Source organism: Semicossyphus pulcher, unplaced genomic scaffold, assembly GCF_022749685.1.
Source record: "Semicossyphus pulcher isolate SPU_LCO1_2020_fin unplaced genomic scaffold, fSemPul1.0.p SCAF_17, whole genome shotgun sequence".
Lineage (NCBI taxonomy): Eukaryota > Metazoa > Chordata > Actinopteri > Labriformes > Labridae > Semicossyphus > Semicossyphus pulcher.
In genome coordinates, this window is record NW_027211681.1 from 13,037,706 (window position 1) to 13,062,337 (window position 24,632).

Here is a 24,632-nt window from a genome sequence, read left to right on the forward strand (position 1 = left end):
TTTCAGCCAATCAATCTGCAACATTTAGCCGCAGAGCACCAAGAACGCTCGGTCAGTTAGCTAGCTACTGCGCTGTGGAGAACGTCTGTCTACGCCCACTTCTCAACGATCAAATCAAATCCCTCTAATGATATGTCCCGCCTGCACGTCCTGTTTCACTCGGAAATACGTCACGATACGGAAGATAGATACTCTCAAAATGCCGTTTCAGCTCGACTTTAAGTGTTGCAATGTTTTTTGAAATCCTGATTACAACTTGAATGAGTCAAAACAAGTCCAACAAACAGAAACAGCATCACAGCTACAATGAATATGCTTTATTTTCCTTTTACAAAAACAAACAGAACGAAAAAAATTACCGTCTAGAAATACAGGTATACAGGAAATAATATGATGGGAGTATCTGCAGTTGAACGCCTGGTTGTCAACAGCCAGCTGGATAATAATAATAAAATAAAAACGAGTTAACTACATGTGGATGATAAAGCTTCCAACCAAATGAAATCCCGTGCGGTGCATCATCCCCCACTTTAACTTCAGTACTGAACCTCCACCTGCGAGGAGTCACAGGTGGAAAACTTCTTGGTACAAACTGAAGTTTGGAAAATGCAGCTGCCGAGTTCTCCGCCTCCTTCTAGTTAACCTGTTGGGGTCAAAATCGTTATTCCAGTATGATTATTATGAACACAGTGGTACACAGCGGATATGATATGAAGCACAGCAAGAATACAAAAGAAAGAGAGATTAAGTGTTGAACATCTCCTTGTTGTACCTGTTTCATCTCATTAGGGTTTTTATTTGTCACACCTGTAATGAAATCCTTCTTCTGGTCTTTTTAGTGTCTAAGGCACTAAGACAAACTGTTAACATTTGAGGAGAAGAGCAAACAAGACAAAACCTGCTGATCCAGAGGACAAGAAATGAAGAGAAAAGCCGACAGATGGATATGGCTGTCCTGGTTTGTAGTTTCACACTGTAGTGGTTTATCTGTCGAGCCGTACTTCACCTGCTAAAAAGCTATGAAAGGAACTAAAATCGCAGGGAAAGACGAACATAAAAAACCTTAAAATCAGACCGTCATGGATGAATACTAAGTGCTCGATGTAGTCTGAAGAATCGGGCTTCAGCTCACCAGGCCCGGGCCCTGGTTCACCGTGTTTCCAGGACATTTGAGTCACAGAAGTTAAAAACTCGGGCTTTTTAAAGCTCTCGCCGTCTGGATGAAAAAATATTCTGTAGCACTTTTGATTAAAAATCTTCCTACTTGTTTACAGTACGGTTTGTGAGCCAGCATGGATGAGAAATCTTCATCAACATAAAACATGTTGGTTAGTTATAAAAGCTATAAAGTAATGAGATGTTACATGATTTTGGACAAAAAATGTAGCTTTCCGCTGCACGATGGTGGTGATGCCTCATAGCTAGAAGGTTTCTGGTTTGAATCCCGGTTCGGACGTAGGGGGAAAGGTTGTCTGTCTCTATGTGTCAGCCCTCTGACTGACAGGTGATCAGTCCAGGATTTAATGGATAAATGGATGGATTTAACTTTGCAGTTTGTTTCATGATACCTACAGTAAACAAATAAAAGTCGTTAGGTTGGAAATAAGTGAGGGAATGGGAATTTAATACTTCTCATCCGCGCTGGCTTTAAAAGTTAAACGTTGCGCAACAGGCTAAATATTAGTTTCATCCAGAATCTTCCAGAGCTGTAGACGATTTAGGAAAGGCCGTCGGAACAGCTGTAAATGTTGTAAAAGGACCTTTTGTTAGGTTATTATTTTTTATCTCTGTGACTCAAATGTAACAATAGCACAAACACTGAAATGTAGTGAGGAGAAGACTGTTTTCAGTCTGTCTGCATTTCTAATTGAACTACATGATTTAGCTAAGCTTTAGCCATTTAGTGTCACATTGAAAACGTGGACTCGGTGCCACTTTAGTGCTTCCAGTAAGAGCTTTGTTTCCCTCTGGTTTCCAGTTAAAATGCAAATAACTTCCGGTGCAGTTTTGTGCATTTTTCCAGCAACTTCGCATCACGCGCAGCTCTTACCAGTCCACAGTCAAGGAAAATAGTGTTCCCAATATAGTGGTCAATATTAAAAACGTTAACTTGAGATTCCCAGTTAAAACCCAGCTCCACATTCCTTCACTAAATGTTGAGATGAAGCAACAGAGAAAATAAAATACCTTTTTTTTTTCACAGTAATACTTTCAATTCAGAGTCCATGTTTTTCCGTCGCATGTCTCGAGGTGTTAGTCGCTCCTGTGGTGCTGCAGTGTCGAAGCTGAACAGTCTGTAGGTCGGAGGGAGACTCATGCAACACGAGCAGCCTTAACTTTTGGGCTCTCCATTTTTAAAGTCAGTCTGAACACTGGGAGGAGGGAGAGTGTCGGGTATATGAGATGGCTTTTACACAACTAGTGAGCATGAACACTTACAACAACACCAGAGTGAAACACGTTTCCTTGTAGTCCTGCATTTCCACTATAGAGTGCATTCACATGGGTTATAATATGGATGTGTGCACCTCACAGCCTCCACCTACGACACACACGCAGAGTTCATATGTATAAAAAGCACTTTGCACCTAGGCAGACTTTCTCAAGAAGCAGATAACTTCGCGCCTGATGGGAGGGGGTGTTATGTCATGATATTGAGATGATACATGGCCGAGAGACGAGCCAGGACTAGCAGCTTGCCGGAGGAGAGCAGAGTAAGGCGGAGTTGCCCCTGTGACTCTCAGGCTGGAGGCTTTACTTTGAGGGAGGGTGGTGGATTTTCCCTGCAGGTTAACTGATAGAAAAAGGGCGGAGCCGTACGGCCGGACCACAAACAGCTCATCGCTCCGGTCTTCTGTCCAGTCAGTGGTTTGAAATGAAAAAGGACGACAGTGGCGCTGAGGATCTTTTGGGGGAATCTGGGCGCAGGCCACGGGTGGATGAGGTGGGAGGTGTTGAGGCCAAAAAGAGGGGGGGAGGAAAGGAAGAAGGGGGTCTTTGTGTTTACTCGGCATTGGCAGTCGGCGTCTCGTTGAAGTCCCCCGAACGGCTGTCGGCGTCATCGTCTGACAGGTCGACGGAGGCACCGTCCAAGTTGAGGTTGCGGCGGCCCGAGCGACTGGAGGAGAAGCTGCTGACCGGACCACCGCGCCTGATCAGAACAAGGTGACAAAATGACTTAATAATAATAAAAAGACTATGAATCATAAAAACACAGGGTCAGCTGAGTCCTCTTCCTACCTGAGGCGGTTCTTGAGGGAGTTGACCTCCCGGGTGAGACCCTCGCTGGCCTCGGTGGCGTCGTCTAGCTCCCTCTGCAGCTTCCTGCGGGTGGCGTTGGCCCTGGTGGCGTCCTCCTCCGCCTCCTCCAGCTGGCGCTTCAGCTGCTTCATACGAGAGTTGGCTTTCTCCATCTGCCAGGAGGACGGACACATGGGGAAGCAGACGGAGACAGTGAGAGGAGGTGGGTGGTTGCATGGAAACCCATCCTCAGTAAAAAATCATCTTTGCATGCGTGTCTCTGCGAGGCTAACCTGCTCCTTGTACTGGTCGGCATGACGATGCTCGTCCTCCACCTGCATCATCACCTCCTTCAGTTTCTTCTCCGTGCGGCGGACGATTTTGTTGGCTGCTGCTCGCTCCCTGGAAGTTTAAAACAGACGGGAAAACACGGATGGTAATGTGCTCTAACTTTATCTAATTTAATTGTGCGACATCTTTCACAGCTGAGTTTTGTTTCGTACTTTGCTTCCTGCTCCAGCTGCTCCTCCAGCTGCAGGATCTTGGCCTCCAAGGCGGTGATGGACGCCTTAAACTTCAACTTCACGGCCCCCTCCAGCTCTGCAAGCTTGGCTTTCAAATCCTGTGTTAATAATATGTAGCTGTTAGGATCAATAGCATTAAATATGGTATTTAACGCAACCTTTACATGTTAAAGCACTTTGTCAAATGGTTGCAAATGCTATGTTGATTGGATCACTCTTAAATAGTCGGGTTGTTTTTAATACCAGCATTCAGCATGGTTTCAAAGGAAGGTAACCAGCTCTGTTTTTCTATCACACCTGCACATGATCACATATTAATCTATGATAATGTATTCAACTATCTATGGGAGACCTTGTTCTGTCGCTCCATCTGTTGTCGGGCGTTCTCGCTCTTCTGCGCGGTGCTACGCTCTCCGGCCAACTCAGCGTTCAGGCTGTCAACCTGAGAGAGATGACGGTGAGAGAGATGGCAAACAAGGAGAGAAGAGAGACAGGTGATGAGAGACGGACAGGTTGGTGCACTTTGTACATTGATGGACTTCCTGTAGAGAGAATTTTAACAGTTTGAGTCAAATAATGAGCTACAATCTAACGTGTATTCAGTCTACCTGCATGTTTGTTTTTCTGAAGCGGTCGTTAAGCAGCTCCATGTTGCCCTGCTCCTCCTCCAGCTCCTCCTCCAGCTGGGCGATACGAGCCTCCAGCCTCCTCTTCTCTTCCAGAAGTGACGACCTGACGCACACAAACACACACTTTGATTCAAGTCTCTCATTGAAACTCCAACTGCCTTTTTAAACTAAGCCCACAAAACAATAACTAAAGATGATAAAGTGTTAAAAAAGGTGCCTCTTGGTCAGATATTAATGTAAATCACTTTTTCTAAAAAGTCAGTAAAAGCAATGAGACACTGACTTTCCAGAAGCACTGTTGGAGATCTCATCGGCCAGCTCGTCCCTCTCCTGCTCAGCATGTCGACGGGCCCTCTCTGACGCTGCGTGGTCCTACACACACACACACACACACACACACACACACACACACACACACACACACACACACACACACACACACACACACACACATATTTTTAGGATCAGTCCTAAAGCTGAGATTATTAACAGCACAAATTCTACACTGATCACTACATTAAACCCTTTTTCTGGTTAGAGATAGATAAGATAAGATAAACGCTGTACCTCCTGCAGCTGAAGGATCTCAGCCTCTAGGCTCTTGAGTTTCTTCTCGTTCTCCTTGGACTGGGTGAAGATCTCATCCCTGGAGGCTCTGGCCTCCTCCAGCTCCCTCTGATAGTCCTTCATCTGAGCCTGCAGATCAGAAACAATATGTGGGTCACGTCAAAGGCTGAGTCAGCAGAAAAGTGACCGCTCAGGCCAGGGGCTGTCAAACTGCGAGACAGGCCGCAGTAAAAACAACACAGAGTTAATGCAGCTTGGCTCGCTCCTCATCGTGGTCGGCAGCTGCGGCTGAAACACGGCGCAGGGAGTTACCTCCAAATGTAAAGTTTGCTCAATAAAGTTTGAGAAACGCTGCACATATTTTAAGATTTAATCATCTGTAATGTTTGTTGTGCATAAACGCCCACAACTCAGCTTTAATAGAAAAGAAAAGCTCCTTCTAACTACAGAACCTGAGAATCACAATGTTTTTACATTTCCTTCAGTATCAAAGTAATCCACTGATATTTGTGTCTACATCACTGCCATCTGCTAATAGCTAATTCTGCATTATTCAATTCAGACAAAGAAAAGTAATATGTGAGTATAAACTTTTATCAGGCCCCACCAATATTTTGTCCGATCAATATCTCTGTTGCTTTATAGACAGATGTTTGCGCTGTGTGGAAAACCTGTAAACATTTAAAAGCATTTTTGTCCAAGGAGAGACCCCGTGAGACCCTGTGTTGCAGGGAGCAGGTTTGATGTGTGTGTGTGTGTGTGTGTGGAGTGTGTACCTGTAGTTTTCGGAGCTGTTTAATGGCCTCGTCCCTGCCTTTGTTAGCAGCTTCGATCTGTCCCTCCACCTCGTTCAGGTCCATCTCCAGCTTCTTCTTGGCGGCGACAGCCAGAGTTCTCTGTTTCCTCTCGTCCTCCAGCTCGGCCTCCATCTCTCGTACCTGCAGGTGTGAAACAACCGGGGTCTCAGATTAAACCACAATATCTTCCTTTCTCGGGTAAAGTTTCTGTATTTCATGTCAAATAAAAACAGTTATGGGGTCAGTTTGTGAAGGTCATCCTCGGCGTGTCCTGTGTACCTGTTTGACGAGCGCCCTCTTCTTCTCCTCTCCCTGCTCGTCTCTGGCCTGCAGGTCTCGGTCAAACTGCGCCTTCATGGCCTGCATGTTGACCTCCAGACGCAGTTTGGCGTCCTCTGTGGCCTGCAGCTCATCCTCCAGCTCCTCCAGCTGAGTCCTCATTTCCTCCACCTGTTGCTCCAGCGTTCGCTTGGACTTCTCCAGTTCGTGGACCTGTGCACAGCATTATAAAAAAGACCATAATGTTCGCAACAGAAGCTAAAAAAGAGTGAAGAATTTTTTTTTTTTTTGATATAGGCCCTCCTGTCAGAAGAAGAAGAGGTCAACGGTCACTCACATTCTTCCCCACGTCATCCTTGGAGCTCATCAGGTCCTCCATTTCTGCACGGAGCTGCTTGTTAAACCTCTCTAGCTCCTCCTTGGCCTCCAGCGCCTCCTCCAGAGCTCTGGCCATAGACAGAGCTTTGGTCTCCTTCTCTCTGGCCTCGGCCTCCGCTCGGTCTCGCTCCTCAGCATATCGAGCAGAGATCGTCTTTTCTTCAGCCAGCAGCTGCAGATCAAGAAATAAGAGTTTTTAATACAAGGACATAAAGCCGACCTCTATCCATCATTGTGACTCATTCTGGCAGCTCCGCGTACCTGATCGAACTTCTTCTGTTTCTTCTCCAGGTTGGAGACGATCTGTCTCTGGTGGTCCAGGTCCACCATCAGGTCGTCCAGCTCCTGCTGCAGACGGTTCTTGGTCTTCTCCATCTTGTCCATGGACATGGTCTTCTCCTCCAGACGCTGGCTGGTCAGCTCCATGTCCTTCTGGAGTTTTCTCTTCACCTCCTCCAGGCCCTCCATCGCTCCCACGTCCTCATCCAGCTTCTTCTTTGTCTCAAACAGCTGCAGGAGAGACAAAAAAACATATCAACAAGTCATCATGTTGCTTTCTTGGGGTCATTGTGGCCTTTAGGGTCCCGGCCGTGTGCTGGTAAAATTTTCCCCCACTGAGTGTCTAATCTGTCAAAATACAAGCAATGTATTCCTGTAACTGGTGTGTGCAGATCCCCCTGAATCCGACCCAGCCATGCAGGTGATGATGACGGCATCCACGCAAAACAACAGATGGACACTTTATTTTTTAACACAATGCACTGACGGGAGACGGAGAGACGCCCTGTGGCTACAAATGAGGTGGGAAGAACCGGTTGGAGAGTCGAGGCTAGATTATCCCAGGTAAGGAATCCAGATATTACACAAGTCAAAGTGTTAAAGAGAATGAAATGGTGCTTTACAGATTCAAACACTTGGTACAACCTGTCACCTTGAGTGACACGGACATCAGACCAGTTTCTGATATCCGTGTCAGGCTAACTGAATTAGTCGACTTAAAGTAATGACTAAAGTGTGATGACTTTTTGTTGTCATTGAGTAAAACAAAAAGAATAAAATGTGACAGACTAATAAGCATTTTCGTCTACAGACTAAATCAAAAATAGTTGCCCTGCTTTTTGCCTGATTTGAATTCTGTGTTGTTAAAAATAACACGCCATATGAATGAACTTGTTTATGTAGTGTGTGGAGCTGTTCCGCTGTAAACATTGTACAGTTAAGTGTTTCTTTATATTGTGTTCCACATTGATAAAAAAAGTTTCCCTTCTAAAGAGTACATTTTAACACTGATGAAGGGACGCCTTATGGCAGTGTTGTTGTATCAGACTGCAGTAGTTTAAGCTAGGTGACCTAATAGACCTGCAGCTTAGAACATATGTGGCAGGTTTTTATACTTCACACTGAGCCTAACATTCTTGTTTTTAGTGTCTGACATCACTATAATAAATAAAACATGAACAACTATAATCTCTGTCATTCATATTTTATTGTGCCTGATGATTGCAAACACATTTATCTGGATAAGTTTCAAATAATTCTTGGTCTCTTCAGCCCGTATCATAAACTGTGTACAAACATCTGTTTGTTAGTTGAACCCATAGACTGTATAAAAAGAAAGTGAAGCCAAAACATTTGGAGCGCCCCCTGCTGACTGGCTGCAGTATAGGTCATAAAGCCCACCTCCTCCATGTTAACAGGTGGGACATGAGTCAAACTATAAAATCAAAATTCACGGCAGATAAATGTTAGTGCTAGTTCTTATCATGCTGATTTATGTCCAAGTGTTAATTTTCCTGACAAGTTTATTTTTAATTAGTTATTTGATGCTGTAAAAACGATGATTGACAGCTCTGTTGACAAATACGGCTCCTGCAGCCGATCTGTTCCGGATTAGCAGAGCAGAGGAGGAACGGTGAGAGGAGACCTAACAAATACAATCACTACAGTCGTTGAAGTTTACGTATCTGTGAACAACTGCTTCAGACCAACACAAGAAGCTGTTCTGCTGTTAAACACACCGGCTGTTTTTTCGGTAAGTTAAGTGTGTTTTGGTAAGCGGAAGTGGTTAAGGCAGCGTCACCCGCTCATCTCTACTGCACAGACTCTGGCTCAAAATGACGTCACCATGGCAAGATGGTGGCGCTTATCAGGGGGGGTTTTTTGGTATCGATTCCGTACAATGAGAGCAGATGGAGAGGCATCGTACATCTATACAGTCATTGGTTTAACCACAGATTTACATGACGGGGGATTTTATTTTACCACACATGCAGTATTTATAGTGATCTGTGCTTTTACGGTTACTGCCTCTACTGTTTGGTAAAAGGCCAACAACATGCACTTTTGTAACTCCTGTCTTCACATCCCTGTTAATGTGACACACACATCCTGAAGTGAGGTCACATTTGGCTTTATGGGGTCTATAATTTGCTGCTTTACAGCTGTCCTCCTGCTGCTCTGCACATCACTGACAGATGTTTGCAGCTGGTAAACAGCTGGAAACGTCTCTGGCCCTTCTCTCAGCACTCAGTCAACTATCAGCGGCACATCTGTGAACGACTGTACCTGAGCCTGCACCGTCTGCAGCTGCTTCTCTAGGTTGCGTCGTGACTCCTCGTCCTCCTCCTGCTGCTCCAGCAACGTGTTCTTCTCCCCCTCCAGCTGGCGGATTTGGCCGCTCAGGTTGAGCTTCTGACGCGTCTCCTCCTGCCGCAACTCCTGATCAGAACACCAAAACCAGAAATGATGATCAGTACATTTTGTTTATCAGGTGTTTTCTCAGTTAAAGTGACAAATACTTGATGCCTTTTTAACTTCTACAGTGATTAGTGACAGAAGATTATGTTTCCTATAACAGAGAGGCTAATGATGAAGCCATCTTTCATACCTCTAAATCTTGCAGTTTGCTGTTCAGTTTGTCCACTTCCTTGGCCATTTTGACGCCTTTCTTCTCCGACTCCTCCAGCAAAGCAGACACATTGTCCAGCTCCGCCTGACAAAGCACAAACAGGGTTATAAGGAAAGCAAAACAAAATGATGCAAAGCAAACATCCAAAAACAGTCCTTCTTCTTCTAGAGCAGTCCGGAGCTATATCCATTTGATTTTTTTGATGTCTATAAATGTCAAAAGAAGTTTGTACCTGGAGTTTGTGTGAGCGTTCGGACAGCTCTCCCTTCACCCTCTCCACCTCGGTGGTCCTGGACATGAACTCCTGCAGCTGAGCCTCCAGTTTCTTCCTCTTGTGTTCGGAGTCCGTCCTCGCCTGCTGCAGACCCTTCACCTCACAGGCCATCTCTTTGTTGTCGCTCTCTAAACTCTGCTTGTTCTTCTCCAGGTTGGACTTAAACTGCACAAACCAAAAATATCAAGCTTTATGCTTTCACATTTGTACTTATAGAAGGTTTGCATGTAAACTGGTGTGTATAGGAAAATACAAGCCATGTGAGCCTGCCCGTGTATCACCCACTCACCCTCTTTGCCTGGTCCAGCTGCTCAGACAGCTCCTCCAGTGCAGTGGCGTGCCTCTGTCTCATGTCCTGTATCTGAGCCTCGTGGTTTTTGGTCTCCTCATCGATGGCCTTCTTCAGCTCTGCCACCTCCTGCTCTCGCTTGGACCTTGAGTTCAGACAGCAGAGAGAGAGTTTGGAAGAGAGAAAAAACCTTCAGAGACACAATCAATAACATCCTAACAAGCTGGGTTTATTGCTTTAGCCATTTTATTAATCAGTCAGTGCCTGTTTGTAAGATGTAAGCTGCAGATATACTGTTTACTGATTTCCTCTGTGTCTAAAATTGAAGATATGTCATGTTTTTTTTACTTTCTAACTGACTATGTGACATTACTGAAGGAAGTTTAACAGATGCTTATCAAAGTAGTTCTCCTATTAAACACATGACAACAGATGTAAACTGATGTGTTCCATCATCACTGAGTATGAAACAAGCACCTGAGCTCCTGTTGGGCAGCCGTGGTATCCAACGTGTCCTCCAGCTCCGTCTTCAGAGCCTCCAGCTCCTCACTCAAATCCCTTTTAAGTTTTTCTGCTTTAGTTCGACACATCTTCTCCGACTCCAGATCCTCCTGCAGCTCAGCGAGCTGCGCCTGCAGCTCCCGAACCTGCTTCAAGGCGTTGTTCTTCTGCACCGTCTCCTCGTCACTCCTGGTGGGAGACATAAACGTTGATCGATCAATCAATCAATCAAATTTTACTTGTATAGCACCAAATCATAACCGAAGTTATCTCAAGACACTTCACAAATAGACCCAACATGAGTAGCAAGTCAGTTTTTTCTGATTAAACTTCAACACTCAATAAACAATTACAACTTCTCTCTAGTTTAGACTTCAGCTGACGATCGGAGTTTCTAAAGATCTCTTCAACACCAAACTAAAATCTTATAGAAAGTATAGAACAATGAATAAAATCAATGTTTATTTTTTTATTTTAATATTTTAGTTTTATGAAAAGAATTTGAGTCCTAAACGTAACAGGACGGGCACAAGAACATAGAATAGACTAAAGTAGCTCTTGAGAAATTTAGCTCCTTTTGTTGCTTTCACTTAAACTGACACTAGAGATCTTTTAGGGCGGGTTCACACCAGCCTTGTTAAGTCCAATTGAACCGAACCCTGGAGCGTTTGTCCCCTCGGTGTGGTTCGTTTAGGTCGGTATGAACGCTAGAATCGAACTCTGGTGCAGACCAAACAACCGGACCATGGTCTGCTAGACGTGTCTCGGTTCGTTTCCAAGCGAACCACAGTCCGGTTTGAAACGTAAACGGACTTAAAGCAGGACCTAATAAAGGATGCAAACCATAAAACTGTGCATTGTAGTGTTTATGCAATGAGGAAACGATCTTCCTATCGTTTTATAACTTTCACACTTCACTTTCAGTTCTACAGCTGACTTTAACTGAGTCCTTCTCAGCAATTAATAATTAAACTAATTACATTTCAGCCCCTTTCAGTGCTTCAACAGATGAAGGAACTTCCCTCAGCTCTCACACCTAAATTAAACTTTATTTTGGGCTTACATTAATTTTTCATCCTTTTACCACTTCCTTTTTCACTGCCATTTTAACTTAAATTACAAAGAAAATATTATAATAAACATTAAACATATTATAATCTATTTTGCCCTTTCTGGTTTCAACCTTTTACGAGGATATTTTGTCAGTCAGTGATGTCATTATTCAACCTGAGATGAGACCACTGGTGCACACAGGGTGGCAGTGTGGTGAACAGTTTACTGCTTAAGCTCTCCACATAAGATGTGTGTGTGTGTGTGTGTGTGTGTGTGTGTGTGTGTGTGTGTGTGTGTGTATGTGTGTGTGTGTGTGTCCTGTTACAAAATGAATGATGATCGACTTGTGTGCTGCTGGATGTGAAGCAAAATAAAATTCCTCTCCGGCTGCAGCCCTCCTGTAACATTCCTCTTTAAAGTAGAAACTGATTAAACAGGCTGAAGTCATAATGACTCAGTTACATAATTAAAACAATACCACAGCGTTGATTAAAGGAACTAATGACTCCTTTATAAAAGTAATTCCGCTTCCAAACACAGATAATACAACTGTTCTCAGAATAGCAGCTGGTTTCAGAATGAGGCTCATCAAGTTTAATGAAAGCGTAATTATCTGAGGCCGTGACTAAACTGATGATTTCTGCGTGTGAAATTAGTCAGACACTTCCAGTGCGGACTGCTCGCCTGGTGTGAGGAAGAAACTGCTGAGGAGCCACGAGAGTCTGAGCTGACCTTCAGAGCAACGACCTCCACAGCTGTTTACCTCGTCTGCATGATAGGGAAATAATTAAATATGGCAGCAACGTGTCGCTGAGGATATTTTGCCACCGTGTGGAAAAATCAGGACAAACTGAGGACTGAAAACAAACCAGGAAGATATTTTGTTGCAGGGAAAGAGTTGATGAGCCATAACTGATGTTTCTCAACTGAGACTTAAAAGACTAAAATCCTCTGAAGATAAAAAGTCAGCTGCGAAATGATAGCCGATAGTTCTTTGTTGCTTTATGTGGAAAAAACTACTGCACGGCCTCCAGACTGAGAGCATCAATCAACATTAATGTGCCTGTAATCAGACACGGCTGCCTCCCAGATGAAAGGTGTCAGCCAGTGTCGTTGAAGGAAAACGCTGCAGCTGTGAGCGGAGGAAAGGAGGAGAGGAGGGAGGGAACAGAAGAGTGAAAGATGGAGGAGAAGTGTGTGTGTGAGTGCGGAAACACTGCAGAGTGTGTCAGAGTGGACTCAGTGTTGTTCTGTGTGTTGTAACATCTATTTTAGGTCTTCTTATTGACTTGGCTGTAACACAGTGGAGTGCAGTTGTCATGGAGATGGGATGTGTTTCGCTAGTGATATCAGGAGTGTCTGAAGTGAGCAACACGTCTGACAGGGATGTTTTACCACTGAAGGTTTTTTATTGATATGAGTTCAGAGGACTCTCATCAGTGAGGACAACACTTCAGTATTTTGGAGCTTTCAGCCTGTTGGTTTAAAATAAGTGGTGGAGCTAATATGTTAGCTGAATAACTGTGAAGGGTGAAATATGTCGTGCCTAAAACACATAGAAGCATACTTCTTTAAATATAATTTATTATTTCTTCCTGTTTCTAGTAACATTATCATGTTTAGAATCAGTTACATTATTTTTGTATCATGTAAGTAGCAAAGGCCTGTCTGCTGTAGGTTTAACATTAACTTCAAAACATATATTTTAATATTTGTTGTGTGCAAAGTCTAACTAAGTTTGATCAACAAAGAAACCGTCATTAAAGGCTCATGTTGGGGTCTATCAGTGTAATGTAGTTTACAAAAGATAGAAAAGCTCAGTTGTATAATTTTGTACATTAATGTGCACACTTCTGTGAGGATGCTGTTCGTGGACTACAGCTCAGCATTCAGCATCATAGTGCCCTCCAGGCTTGTCAGCAAGCTCAGGGATCTGGACCACAGCACTGTGTGACTGGATTCTGGACTTCCTGACAGAGACCGCCTCCAGGTGGTGAGAGCAGACAGCCGCACCTCTTCACCGCTGACTCTCAGCATAGGAGCGCCACAGGGCTGTGCCCTCAGCCCCCTCCTATATTCCCTCTACACCCATGACTGCGTGGCGACACAGGCTTCAAACACCATCGTAAAGTTTGCGGACACAGCAGTTGTGGGGCTGATCTCCCGCGGCAACGAGACAGCCTACAGAGATCATCACCACCTGGTATGGCAGCTGCACCAGCATGGACCGTAAGGCACATCACCAGGTGTGAACTGCCCTGCCTGCAGGAACTGTACGCCCAGCTGAGCCTCAGGAAGTCCCTGAGGGTCATCAAGGACACAACACACCCTCACAACAGCCTATTCTCTGTTTCATTCTATTTCTTGTCTCTATATTTTATATTTTACCCGTTCTAATCAGAGCATCCCAGCATAAGTATTTCACACAATTGTAGTTGTATAACCGGAGTGACAATAAACATCTTGAATCTTGAATCACTGACCTGGCCAGAGAGGCCTGCAGCTCCTCCTCCTTTTTGCTCAGCTGGATCTTCAGCTCCTCGATCTGAGCCTGAAGCTCAGCAATCTGGTCCTGCAGGTCCGTCGTCTCAGCGTCCAGTTTGCGCTTGGCCTTCTCCAGCTCCTGCCGCGTTTTCTCCTCCTTCTTTAAACGCTCTGCAGGGAGGCACAATCGCCGGGTCATAAACTAAATGCAAAATGAAGCTTGTTACTAGTTTTAAAAAACAAAAACTTGTTTGAGGTAAACCGGCAGAAGATCAAGACATCGTGAGATCTCAAAGGGCACAAAAAGGGCACAAAAAGGATTTAAACACAAACTGCTAATTGATCAGATAAGCTGCTTTTCCGCTAATTAACTCTTAAATGTGCTGGGGGGGTTTTTTCCGTGAATTCTAGGGAAAACATTGCTTTCATAGTTGACAGACAAATTGTTTAGCGTTATAGCACAGAGATCAGTGCTAATTTGTCTGAAATGAGTGAATCAAACAGGTCTACTAATCACTCATGAGGTAAACCTTTGTGTTCATGTCCTACATCTGACCTGTGTGGTGTTCTACCGCAACATGATGAAACCTTTATTCTTCCTCTTGCTGTGATGACAGCTGTTTTAAGCATCTGTACTTGAACAGGGTCTCTATTTTTATCTGATGTGGTGAGGCTCCTTCGTCTTATTTTTGGACACAAATCGTAGCCACTAACAGAGCGTCTTACCCTCCAGGTCAACCATCATCATCTCCTGCTTGTTCTTGACCTTGCCGAGGTTCTTGGCTTTCTCCTCCTCCTCTGTCAGCTGGGAGGTCATCTCGCCGATCCTGTCCTCCAGCAGCTTTTTCTCCTGTCGAGTAAAAAGAAAAGTGTAGGTTAGACTGGTGTGAATGTTTCTTTGCCTTCAAAAATATAAAATTATCTACTCCATCATCCTACTTTTAGGATCCTAACTTAAAGGAATTTCTCTGCTCTCTGGTTCTTGTATGACCCATCATCTGCAGGTAACATCCTCTCACCTTGAGGAACTTGGAGTTCTGATCCTCCAGCAGGAGAATGTCCTCCTCCATTTTCTTGATCTTTGCCTCAGCTGTCACTTTGTCCAGCTGCAGCTTCTGTCGTGCAGCTTCCTCTTCATCGAGCTGCTCCTCCAGGTCCTGACGAGAGGAAAACAAACACACACACAGACATAAAGATTCATCACATGATATTGTATAAAGTTCTGTGTGAAGATCAGCTATCAAATACAGCAACAGAAAAAGGAGAAAAGCTTGTGCGCATTGGAAGTTCAAATACCTGGATGTGTGACTGCATCTTCTTCTTCTCGTTCTGCATGCTCTGGTTCCTCTCCTCCTCTTCCTCCACCCGAGACTCCAGGTCATGAAGGATCTCCTCCAACTCCTGCTTCCTGGAAAGCAGACGGACTCTCATCTCTTCAGCCTCTGCAAACAGCTCCGTCTCTGCGTGGAGCTGCTCTGCTAGAATATTCTTCTCCTCAACGAGCTGGAGAGAGGGAACAGTTTGAAAGATGAATCAGGACTCTTAGATGAAAGATCATGGAACAAAAACATGTCTAAAACCCTGAATATACAGTTATTAGATACATTTACTTATAAAGTACTTGTTTACCTGTTGGTGTTTCCTCTCCATCTCCACCAGCTCATTCTCCACCTTCAGTTGTCTCTCCTTCACCTTCACCAGCTCCTCGTCTTTGGCCTGCATCTCCTCCTCCTGCCTGGTGACCTGCAGCAGAGGCTTCACCTGAAGGAGACGGAGAGAAATAAAAACTCTGAACGAGGGACTTTAGTTTCTCTGCCGACTTAACACATTTTTGAGCCGCACAGTCAATTATTTCTAAAAATGCTCAGATCATCGCGTGAGGCAGAAATGAAGAACGGTGTATCATCTGTGTAGCGCATATGAACTCCTCTGTCAGAGGAGGTGTCTGTCAGGGTTCTCACCTTGGTGAAGAGCCTCCACCACTGCCAGTGTCGCAGCTTCAGGTAAGCAGCACAGTTCCTCTGGAGGACCTTTAGCGCACTCAGCTGCTGCTGCTTTTTAGCAAAGGCTCTGCAGGGAGAACAAACGGTAAAATGAGGGGTGAGAAATGTGAGGGTACAATAGTGTCTGTGGTTAATGAACAGAGATGCTGTTAATGCATCAAACTTAAACTTTATTAAGTAATGTTTTAGGTCAATATGACGCAGCAGAGAAAAGTGCTAAACGCAATATTGCTGCTCTTTAAGTTGGTTTGAACATTACTATTGATTTGAAAACATGTTTCTGACCCCCTGCTAACTCAAAATATCTCTTTTAGTTCTGTTTTTGTTCTCTACCAACACTTCCTAACTTCCTTCTTGATGCTTTGTGCCAACATTGAGCGAGTGAATCCCTGTCTCTAAATGCTTCTTTTGTCTCTTAATGCAGATATCTGTTATTATACAGGAAAAAGTTTAAATAAAATACAGAGACACTCACTTGCGTGCCAAGTAGCCCCGGCACACAGACTGGAAGTAGATGATGATGTCTGTGATTTTTAAATCTCTCTCCTCCTCCAGGTGAGCCAGGACTCCGGTTCTGAAGAAGATCTTACTCTGGCCGATACGGAACAGGTTGGGATCCAGCTCCAGGGCATGGATCTGTAAAGGAACATGAAGGGGAAGAATTGACTTCTGTGGGTCAAGTTTCCTTTTTTTTTTTTTTTGTCTTTTTTTCTCATAAATTCAGAAAATGTTTCTCGTCTAGTCCAGAAAACATTTTAACAATAAAATCAAGCAAGACTTTGTGTTAAGGTGTTTCCAGCGCAGGAACGTTCTGAGGTAAATTAATTCATTTCAACAAGAAAAAACAGGGAATTTCTTTCCTGCTGGATAGTTTCTTGTATAAAAATAGTGCCTGCACTGGAGAGTAGATTCTTTATTGATTGAACAGAGACACAGTGGCTGCTTAACCTTGAGTACCACTTCACTTATACATCAAAGAAGCACTCTAGTGTCAATATAATATAATATAACAACCAGTTCTATGTTGTCGTTTTCTTTTGTACTCCCCCGTCATTTTGCAATTTGCTTATATTTACAGTTCTTTATATGCAGTTGACATGCAAACAGAAACTTGCGAAAGGGACTTTTATTTCCTTATTTGGCTCCATAGTTCCTAGAACTTTTAATTACAAGGCCTGACAATCATGTATTCAAATTCAGTAGCTGAGCAGAATACACAGTATATTAACTAAACTGATCGATGAATAAGGAAACATAGCCCTACCATTCTTTCACAGGCTTGTTTCCCATCCATGAATCCCTTTGGGATAGCGTTGGGTGTCAGGATCTCATATCTTTGAAAAAAAAGAGAGAACATAAATATAAAGTGAAAATTACACCAACTTCTCCTCTGCTTAAAAGGGAGTTACAGAGTTCAGCTTCTCTGCTGTGTATCACCTCTGTCTGAACTCCTGGAAGACGATGCGGTTGGGGAAGCCCTGTCTGCAGATACGAATCCCCTCAAGGACTCCATTGCACCTCAGCTGGTCCAGAACCAGGTGAGGCTCCAGTTTACCCGCCTGAAGGTAAAGACAAATACACCATTTAAGTACAGAAAAAAGTCTCTCCGAAAGGCTCTAACAACGAGTGTCTGAACATGACAATCAGGGAAAGATGAGGTATTCACCCTTTTTTCGTGGTTGGGGATGATGCAGCGGACAAAGTTGGGGTTTGTGTTCCTCAGCGTGGCCATCAGCTTGGTGAGCGACTCCTTGTACAGCTGCCCCACCGTACGGAACATGCCCTTTTTCGTTTTGTAGGTTGCTCCGAAGGCCGTCTCGTTCATCCCCGCCACCTGGTCCAGGCCCACGATGCGGTCGACTGCAGGGTGAGATGGGGAGAGCTGGTTAGACTGAGAAGACTTCATGTGGAGCACAGAAGCACTGTAGGAACAGCACTAGCAACGTGACATAACAAAGCTACATGACAGTGCAGATGGATGAAAAAGACATTACACACAAAAGCTAACAAAGTAGCATTCAAACTCTATCACTACCAGAAGGCATCTATTCCTAAGCCTACATATCTGTAAACACATGACTATACGTGTTTTGTGACTTCCAGAGAAGCACAATCTTTAATATTATTTACTTAACGAGGATTAATGAGGTTAAATTGAAAGACTTCAAATGACCTTTGTTGATCACAGTTGATGAGCATCAACATTTGATGGCAGCTACATGAAAGCTTCTCGACATGCTTCACAAAATTTAGCAAAATTTAAGCAAACACTGGATGCAAATTATTACAGCATCACTACTGATAACATTAAAATAGCAGTCCACAATTTTCACACGAAGATCAGTCAATGAATCCTGATTAGTCAGCCTATGAAAACTTATTAGACTTATAGCTGCAATGATTTGTTTATTAATAATAAATTATTCAGTTGATAATCAAATAATAATTTAAATAATTTTGCAGGACAAATTCCCAAAACATTTGGTGGTTCCAATTTCTGAAAGATGAGATTTTGGTCCTTTTCCACGCCTTGCTTTGTTGTACGTTGGATATCTTTCAATATGAAGATAAGGACGTTTAACCTGATGAGTTGGGCTGTAAAAGCTCTGAATTTTGTCTCTTCAATACAAAACTTCAACAATTAATTCCTCCTTCCTTTACACCGACATCCCATATCAGTTTACAGGCGTCTCATTTTTTACCCCTTTTTGTGGGGGGGACAATTTTAAGCAGCTGATTTTGTAGGCAGTTATTGTTAGTGTGATGAATTCATTGTTGGTTCTTTGCACATATAGAATAACATCAGAATAATAAAGTAATGTCAGTACACTTATTCTAAAACAGCTCATTAGTTATGACTTAACAGCTGATTAAATATTCACTCTAGCACTTATTTATGTCCAATCTACTAGTTTTTCCTGAGTATTTCCTGAGCCTCAGACTGCTGGAGCTTCAACACTTAAACCTCAGAGACGTTCCGCCTCCCATCGGATCCCTCTACACGTCTGACGTCTGAGCTCAGAGCCAAAGAAAATAACGACATCTGGATTGACTTTCCCGCTACTGTGAACCGATCCGGGAAGGAGGAAGGCGGGAAATTAATGTCATTAAATTTCCTTCAGTTGAGCTTCAAATCCTTAATTTGCTCGTAAATGAATCTCATCACAGAGGGACAGAAACAGACACAAGCTGTGAAGACTCTGAACAGCTGCACTAGATCAGAGCGTCTGCTTCAGGGCTATTTGACCACACAAAGATCACAAGACCAACGTCAGCCTACAAAAATACTGAAACAAATTAAAGCAAACTACTTCGACTGGAGAGGTAGACTCTACTCTACTTTAACTTGTTCAGGAATCAGGCACTACTGCTTTAGGCTGAGACGAGGGAGCCATGCAGCCTGGAAGCGAATGGGAGCCACAGTAGCTATGACAGACACAGCACCGGCTGGAGCATGACACATACAGCCAGATCTGGGCAAAAATACACAAGGACACTTTCTAGTGATTAACCTGCTTGGGAAGCTCTTACATTAAGGCTGCCAAGCTCTTTCAATATATTTACAGTATTTATTATTTTAGCCCAGGTCTGCTACAGCACGACCCAGTCATTCACCTGCTGGCTCATCCAGACTAGTGACATTGTCATAGAATGAAGCCCTTTGAATGGTCTGAATCTCTACAACACAGAGAGAGAGACAGGGAGGGGAGGGGGTGTTACATTCAGTCATTAATGTGTAGGCCTGGGTCAACAAGGCACACAGCTGCTGTTAGTAGGCTTGATTGAAAGACAAACAAACGTGCTTGTTAACTGAATAAGCTAACAGGAAAGTACATAATCAATCTTAAAGGACGTTGTACTTTAATGTAATCTTTCTTGAATTTATGAATGTTTAGAGATAAGAAGGCAGCAGCTCACCATCTTTCCAAAGTTCAGCCACAAATTTGTCAGTAGACTGATGCAGGAGCGTGGCCACGTTGTCGTTCAGAGGGTCCATGTTCTTCATCAGCCACTCGTCTGCCTTATAGTCCACCTGCAACAATCAAGAGGTGCAACTCAGTCATATGGACAAATCCAGCACCACAAAGACAGAGCTAATATCATATGGGTATTTGAGACCCTAGACATTTTTTTCCAACACATAATAATAATGAACAGTTTTGATAAAGGAGTCTTACATTAGATTTTTTAAGAATTGTGATGCAAATCTACAGCATTTATTTAGCTTTTTAACACTTCAGTTTACTAACAATATCAACTTATATTGTCTGATATATGAGCCAAGCTGATTGTATCAGGGTATTCAATAAATCTAGTCTAAATCTAGTAAAATATAAAACTCAGTTAGTCCCACAACGCCTCAAAAATATATGTTCTTGAGTATTTAAAATATCTCTGACAGCCTTTGGTAAAATGTGTTATTTTTTATTTACACACATTCAAACTTTTTTTTTTCTTTTGACGATTTTGTTTGGGGGGGCTGTTTGCCTTTATTCGATAGGACAGCTCAAGAGAGACAGGAAATGTGGGGAGCAGAGAGTGGGGGGGCGATATGCACCAAATGATCGTCAGACCTGAGATCAGTGCGTTGAGGACTGTAGCCTCTGTACATAGGGCGCCCGCTCTGCCAACAACTCAGAATATCTAAAAAAGTGAATTTTGTCAACATATGTTTATGGAGAGAGAAACAAAAATTCTGATTCATCATCCTTGCCTATTTTAAAGATTTGGATGTAGTGATGCACTCAAAAGCTTTCAGTAAACATTAACTTAACATGGATAAATCGTTATGAGTGTATATGAGAGAGAGATCATTTGGGAGTAAGTATTAGCATTATGGTATCAGTTGCAGCAGTCCTAACAGCCATCCATCTATACAGCTTAAAAGCACATAGATCTTTATATTTCCGACCTACTCAAAATGCTGACGTTCAGGCCAAACTTGACTGTGTTATTCAGCCTGCACACATGAGCTCATATATTTCTGTGCATACCTGTTGACAACATTTGGCTTCATGGTGCTGCAGATTTTCAGAGTTCAAATCCGTGAGTGTTTGACTGAAGCTGGTGTTAAACCACACAGTGCACATAATGATAAGCAGATGTGCTCCTCAGCAGGTCTCTTTACAAGACAAATGCTGAATGCTATTACGTAACGCCGCTGACAATGTCCAAATCCACTTTCATACAATGTCACATAAATCAAACCAAGACTCAGTACGTCCCTGAAATCCCACCACAGGGGGACCGTAAGTCATTGTTTAATCCGAGCACTGACAGGCAGCAACTTCTCACTCGCTGTTTAATATTTGCAGGAGAAGATGCTTTGGAAAATTTAAACATAGACAGTGATAAAGTAGTGGAACCGGCACAGAATAAAAGTCAAATACAAAGCAGGGGAGTTGCATTCTGAGAGTAGTAGTGGAAACTGTATGTGTGTGTGTGTGTTCTTCAACATGCCTATTATTGTGATGAACTAAAACAACCGAGAGTCCAAGTGCACACAGTAATACATTAATATGATGGTATATATCAGTCGCAACAGCTTCGACTCTCAATATGTGTGCCGTTTGCCTCTGTGTCTGGCCGTCTGAGTGCTTTGTAGAAGACAGCCTGACCTTTGCCCTAAAAACAAGCTCCATATAAAGAGGCTTTATCCTTCAATAAACTGTAAATTCCAAGTAATGACCCAATTTATTTTTTCTCCTGAAAAGCAGCCAGGGTCTGACGGCAGAGGCAGAAACCTGCTGAGTTAAATTTAACAGAGATAACTGGAGGCGTACCTTGCCAGCGTAGTGGATGATGCAGAAGTCGGCCTTATCTTTGAGCTGGCGGGGCTTCTGGAACTTGGTGTGTGTGCCTTGCTCCTGGATCAGCTTATCTACAAAGGTCTTATCTGTGGCCTTAGGGAACCAGCACTCTTCATCCAGCAGAGCCAGCACTCCTGGAGGGTTCGCCTGGAACAAAATGAACAAAGGACGGACCTTAAGATCTAGAGAAGGAAAACAGTAAACGTGACATTAACCTCAACCAGAGAGACAACTTTTTTGTGGCTATTTTGTACTTTTTAGATCGTAGCTTTGTGGTTAGCATCTTAAATCCTACAGCACCCGGATGGCCTGACAGCTTTACCCACTCTAAACAATGACAGTCAAGAGCAAGGCAAACATCACATTTCCTGTATAATTTAGGGAGGAAGACGTAGCTTCTAGTCAAAAAGAGATGTTGATGGTTACGAAATAATTCAAGAGTAATTGGATAAAAAGAGTTTAAGTATGTATGTTTTCACACTGACCGGTCGCTCGATGAGGTCGATGCAGGGCTGCAGGTCGAGGCCGAAGTCGATGAAGCTCCACTCGATGCCCTCCCTCTGGTACTCCTCCTGCTCCAGGATGAACATGGTGTGGTTGAAGAGCTGCTGCAGCTTCTCGTTGGTGTAGTTGATGCACATTTGCTCGAATGAGTTCAGCTGAAGGAGGGGAGAAATTCAAGGAGGAACAATACTTTTAGCGGAACTGTGCGGAGGTGACAAGACCTGAAACCTTAAATGTAGATAGACGACAACAATACAAACAAACACTGTTATTAACTGTACAAACAAAAATCCTCTTGCAACTAAGTGTTTTCTCCAAAGATGAAAAAATGTTTTTAAACCAAACCTGGAAAATCTCAAACCCAGCGATGTCCAGGATGCCGATGAAGGAGGCGCCCTGACGTTTGGTTCGGTCCAGAGCTTTGTTGATGCGATGGACCAGCCAGCGAAACAGACGCTCATATGTCGCTTTAGCGAGGGCCTCGACAGCAAAGTCAGCCTGGATGAACGAAGAGAAGAGAGGGCACATTTGTGCTTAACAGGCAAGACTGTCCATTTTTCCATGTTTCGTGAGCCAGACTTGTATTCATATCTTAAACTGATGATACAAAAGACAGATCCATTGACTTGTAGCCATCAGCAGTCTGAGCTTCAAAGCCTCTGGAAATTTGGCTTGAAATAGTAAAAATGCAAATATGATATCAAGGTTGGGAGTCTCATTAATCATCCACAAAAAACCTGAGGGGAAAAAATATTCAGGAGCTTCCAGTGGCCCTTAGTAGTACATATAACAGAATATTAAGCTATTTCTATTGTTCATTAGTAATATGCATCTTGGGAGTTGTAGTTAAACTTTTCCTCAAACTTCTTTGTGCACAGGCTAGCTTGAACTATTTTTTAAATCAAAGAACCACACATCTCTTGTACCTGAGAACAAATGGGAAAGTTTTTGCTCATGGTCAGCAAACACTGTCAGAAACTCCTCCGACTACATCACTCTCTAATTCCATTATAAAATGTACTTGCACTCACAAAGACCTCTTAAGTAGAATCACTACACAGTAGATCCTCACAAGGGTTACAAATTATTTAAGCAGGCTGCAAAAGAGGATGCACATCAGTTAATCATTTAAAAAGTGCAGCACTGACCTGCTCTTTAGTCTGAGCTTTCTGCACGTAGTCTCTTCCCACTTTGATCCTCGGAGACAGGATGGCTCTGGTAAACTCCATTACATTCATTCCCAGAAGATGACACAGCTTCTGAGCAGCTGGGAAACAGAGACGGACAAAATGCACACATTTAAATGAGGATGGAAGAAGGCCACAGACGAAGATTTCAACATCGGTTTTATTGTTAAATAGTAATTAAAGAATGTGGAGATTACATCTATTATTATTACAAACCCTTCGTAAAGGCTGCAGAAACTGAACTCATGTATCTCTGTCAAAGATGTTTTCTTATGAAATGAAGCTGGGGAAAATGTCATATTTCACATGGCTTGAACTTGTGGAAAAGTCGAAAAAGCAGGATCCGGTCTCGATCAGCCAAGTCCCACCGCTAAAAAAGCGTCTGCTGAGATCAGTCCTGAGATCTGCTGCTTGCATTTGTGAATATCTGGCCGAGCAGCGTCACTGGCTTTAGTCTCGTTCTCTCTCCCTTGTCTCCCTTTCGTAAGTGCCAAGTATGCAGTGCCACATGTGGAGGAACTGGAACGTTGTGCCCCATTTCCTTCAGGAGTAAATCCTCATAATGATGTGGCTTAATGACGAGTGACATGGCTCGTGGAGAGAAAAGACATAAATCAACGGTCTCTCTGTTGTGTGGACGAGTCCCGCAGCGTGAGGGAGGCAGGAAGATGGCAGGAGAGGAGGTGAAGTATATATGTGAAGAGGAAAAGGAGGAGGACGATGTCTTGACCTGTGTGCTCCAAGCTACGAGGTTATGAAGCAGATGTGAGAGGACTACAGTGTGTGTGTGTGTGTGTGTGTGTGTGTTACCTACCAGTATTATCAGGCATAGAGGCTTGGTCAGTGTTCCTCTCCTTCTTAAAGATGATGTTACCAAACTGAAGCACTGAGGACACCACCTTCAGCATGGCTAAAGAGATAAGAATCATATAATGTGTTAAAGCAGTGAAACTGGACAAACTTGTTGTTTTCAAGGTCATGGTACGCAGAGAATTTTGTTAGAGACTATCAGTTAAAAAAGATTTGTACCGAAAAGTTTGGTGTATGAGACGTACTTTTTTTTACCTAAAATTTTACCCAGAAGATGGCGCTATAATCTAGCTAATGCTTCATCGTGAACATGCGATGTCATGACCACCAGTGCAGCCGCCACTGACAACAATCAACGTTACCGTAGCTCAACTACCGCACGAGTAGCTAGCAGG

The 24,632-nt window shown here is 43.4% G+C and overlaps 1 protein-coding gene across 1 annotated transcript in view; it reads right to left on the minus strand.

Annotated features, from left to right (window-relative positions):
- Positions 1-295: 295 nt before the first annotated feature.
- myh10 (myosin, heavy chain 10, non-muscle) overlaps positions 296-24,632 on the minus strand; it is a 53,356-nt gene continuing 29,019 nt past the window's right edge. The window contains exons 13-46 of the mRNA XM_069665571.1: positions 24,242-24,337; positions 23,389-23,507; positions 22,586-22,738; positions 22,222-22,395; positions 21,710-21,883; positions 19,845-19,959; positions 19,542-19,604; positions 17,593-17,786; positions 17,364-17,485; positions 17,191-17,260; positions 16,402-16,562; positions 15,885-15,993; positions 15,553-15,684; positions 15,220-15,426; positions 14,943-15,080; positions 14,650-14,773; positions 13,923-14,094; positions 10,363-10,575; positions 9,886-10,030; positions 9,555-9,761; positions 9,302-9,406; positions 8,980-9,132; positions 6,676-6,924; positions 6,374-6,586; positions 6,037-6,249; positions 5,737-5,898; positions 4,961-5,089; positions 4,677-4,765; positions 4,373-4,496; positions 4,117-4,206; positions 3,744-3,862; positions 3,534-3,642; positions 3,241-3,413; positions 296-3,151 (exon numbers count right to left, since the gene is read on the minus strand). Of these exons, the coding sequence (XP_069521672.1) occupies positions 3,004-3,151; positions 3,241-3,413; positions 3,534-3,642; positions 3,744-3,862; positions 4,117-4,206; positions 4,373-4,496; positions 4,677-4,765; positions 4,961-5,089; positions 5,737-5,898; positions 6,037-6,249; positions 6,374-6,586; positions 6,676-6,924; positions 8,980-9,132; positions 9,302-9,406; positions 9,555-9,761; positions 9,886-10,030; positions 10,363-10,575; positions 13,923-14,094; positions 14,650-14,773; positions 14,943-15,080; positions 15,220-15,426; positions 15,553-15,684; positions 15,885-15,993; positions 16,402-16,562; positions 17,191-17,260; positions 17,364-17,485; positions 17,593-17,786; positions 19,542-19,604; positions 19,845-19,959; positions 21,710-21,883; positions 22,222-22,395; positions 22,586-22,738; positions 23,389-23,507; positions 24,242-24,337 (4,964 nt within the window). The 3' untranslated portion in view covers positions 296-3,003. The remainder of the gene's footprint in view (positions 3,152-3,240; positions 3,414-3,533; positions 3,643-3,743; positions 3,863-4,116; positions 4,207-4,372; positions 4,497-4,676; positions 4,766-4,960; positions 5,090-5,736; positions 5,899-6,036; positions 6,250-6,373; positions 6,587-6,675; positions 6,925-8,979; positions 9,133-9,301; positions 9,407-9,554; positions 9,762-9,885; positions 10,031-10,362; positions 10,576-13,922; positions 14,095-14,649; positions 14,774-14,942; positions 15,081-15,219; positions 15,427-15,552; positions 15,685-15,884; positions 15,994-16,401; positions 16,563-17,190; positions 17,261-17,363; positions 17,486-17,592; positions 17,787-19,541; positions 19,605-19,844; positions 19,960-21,709; positions 21,884-22,221; positions 22,396-22,585; positions 22,739-23,388; positions 23,508-24,241; positions 24,338-24,632) is intronic.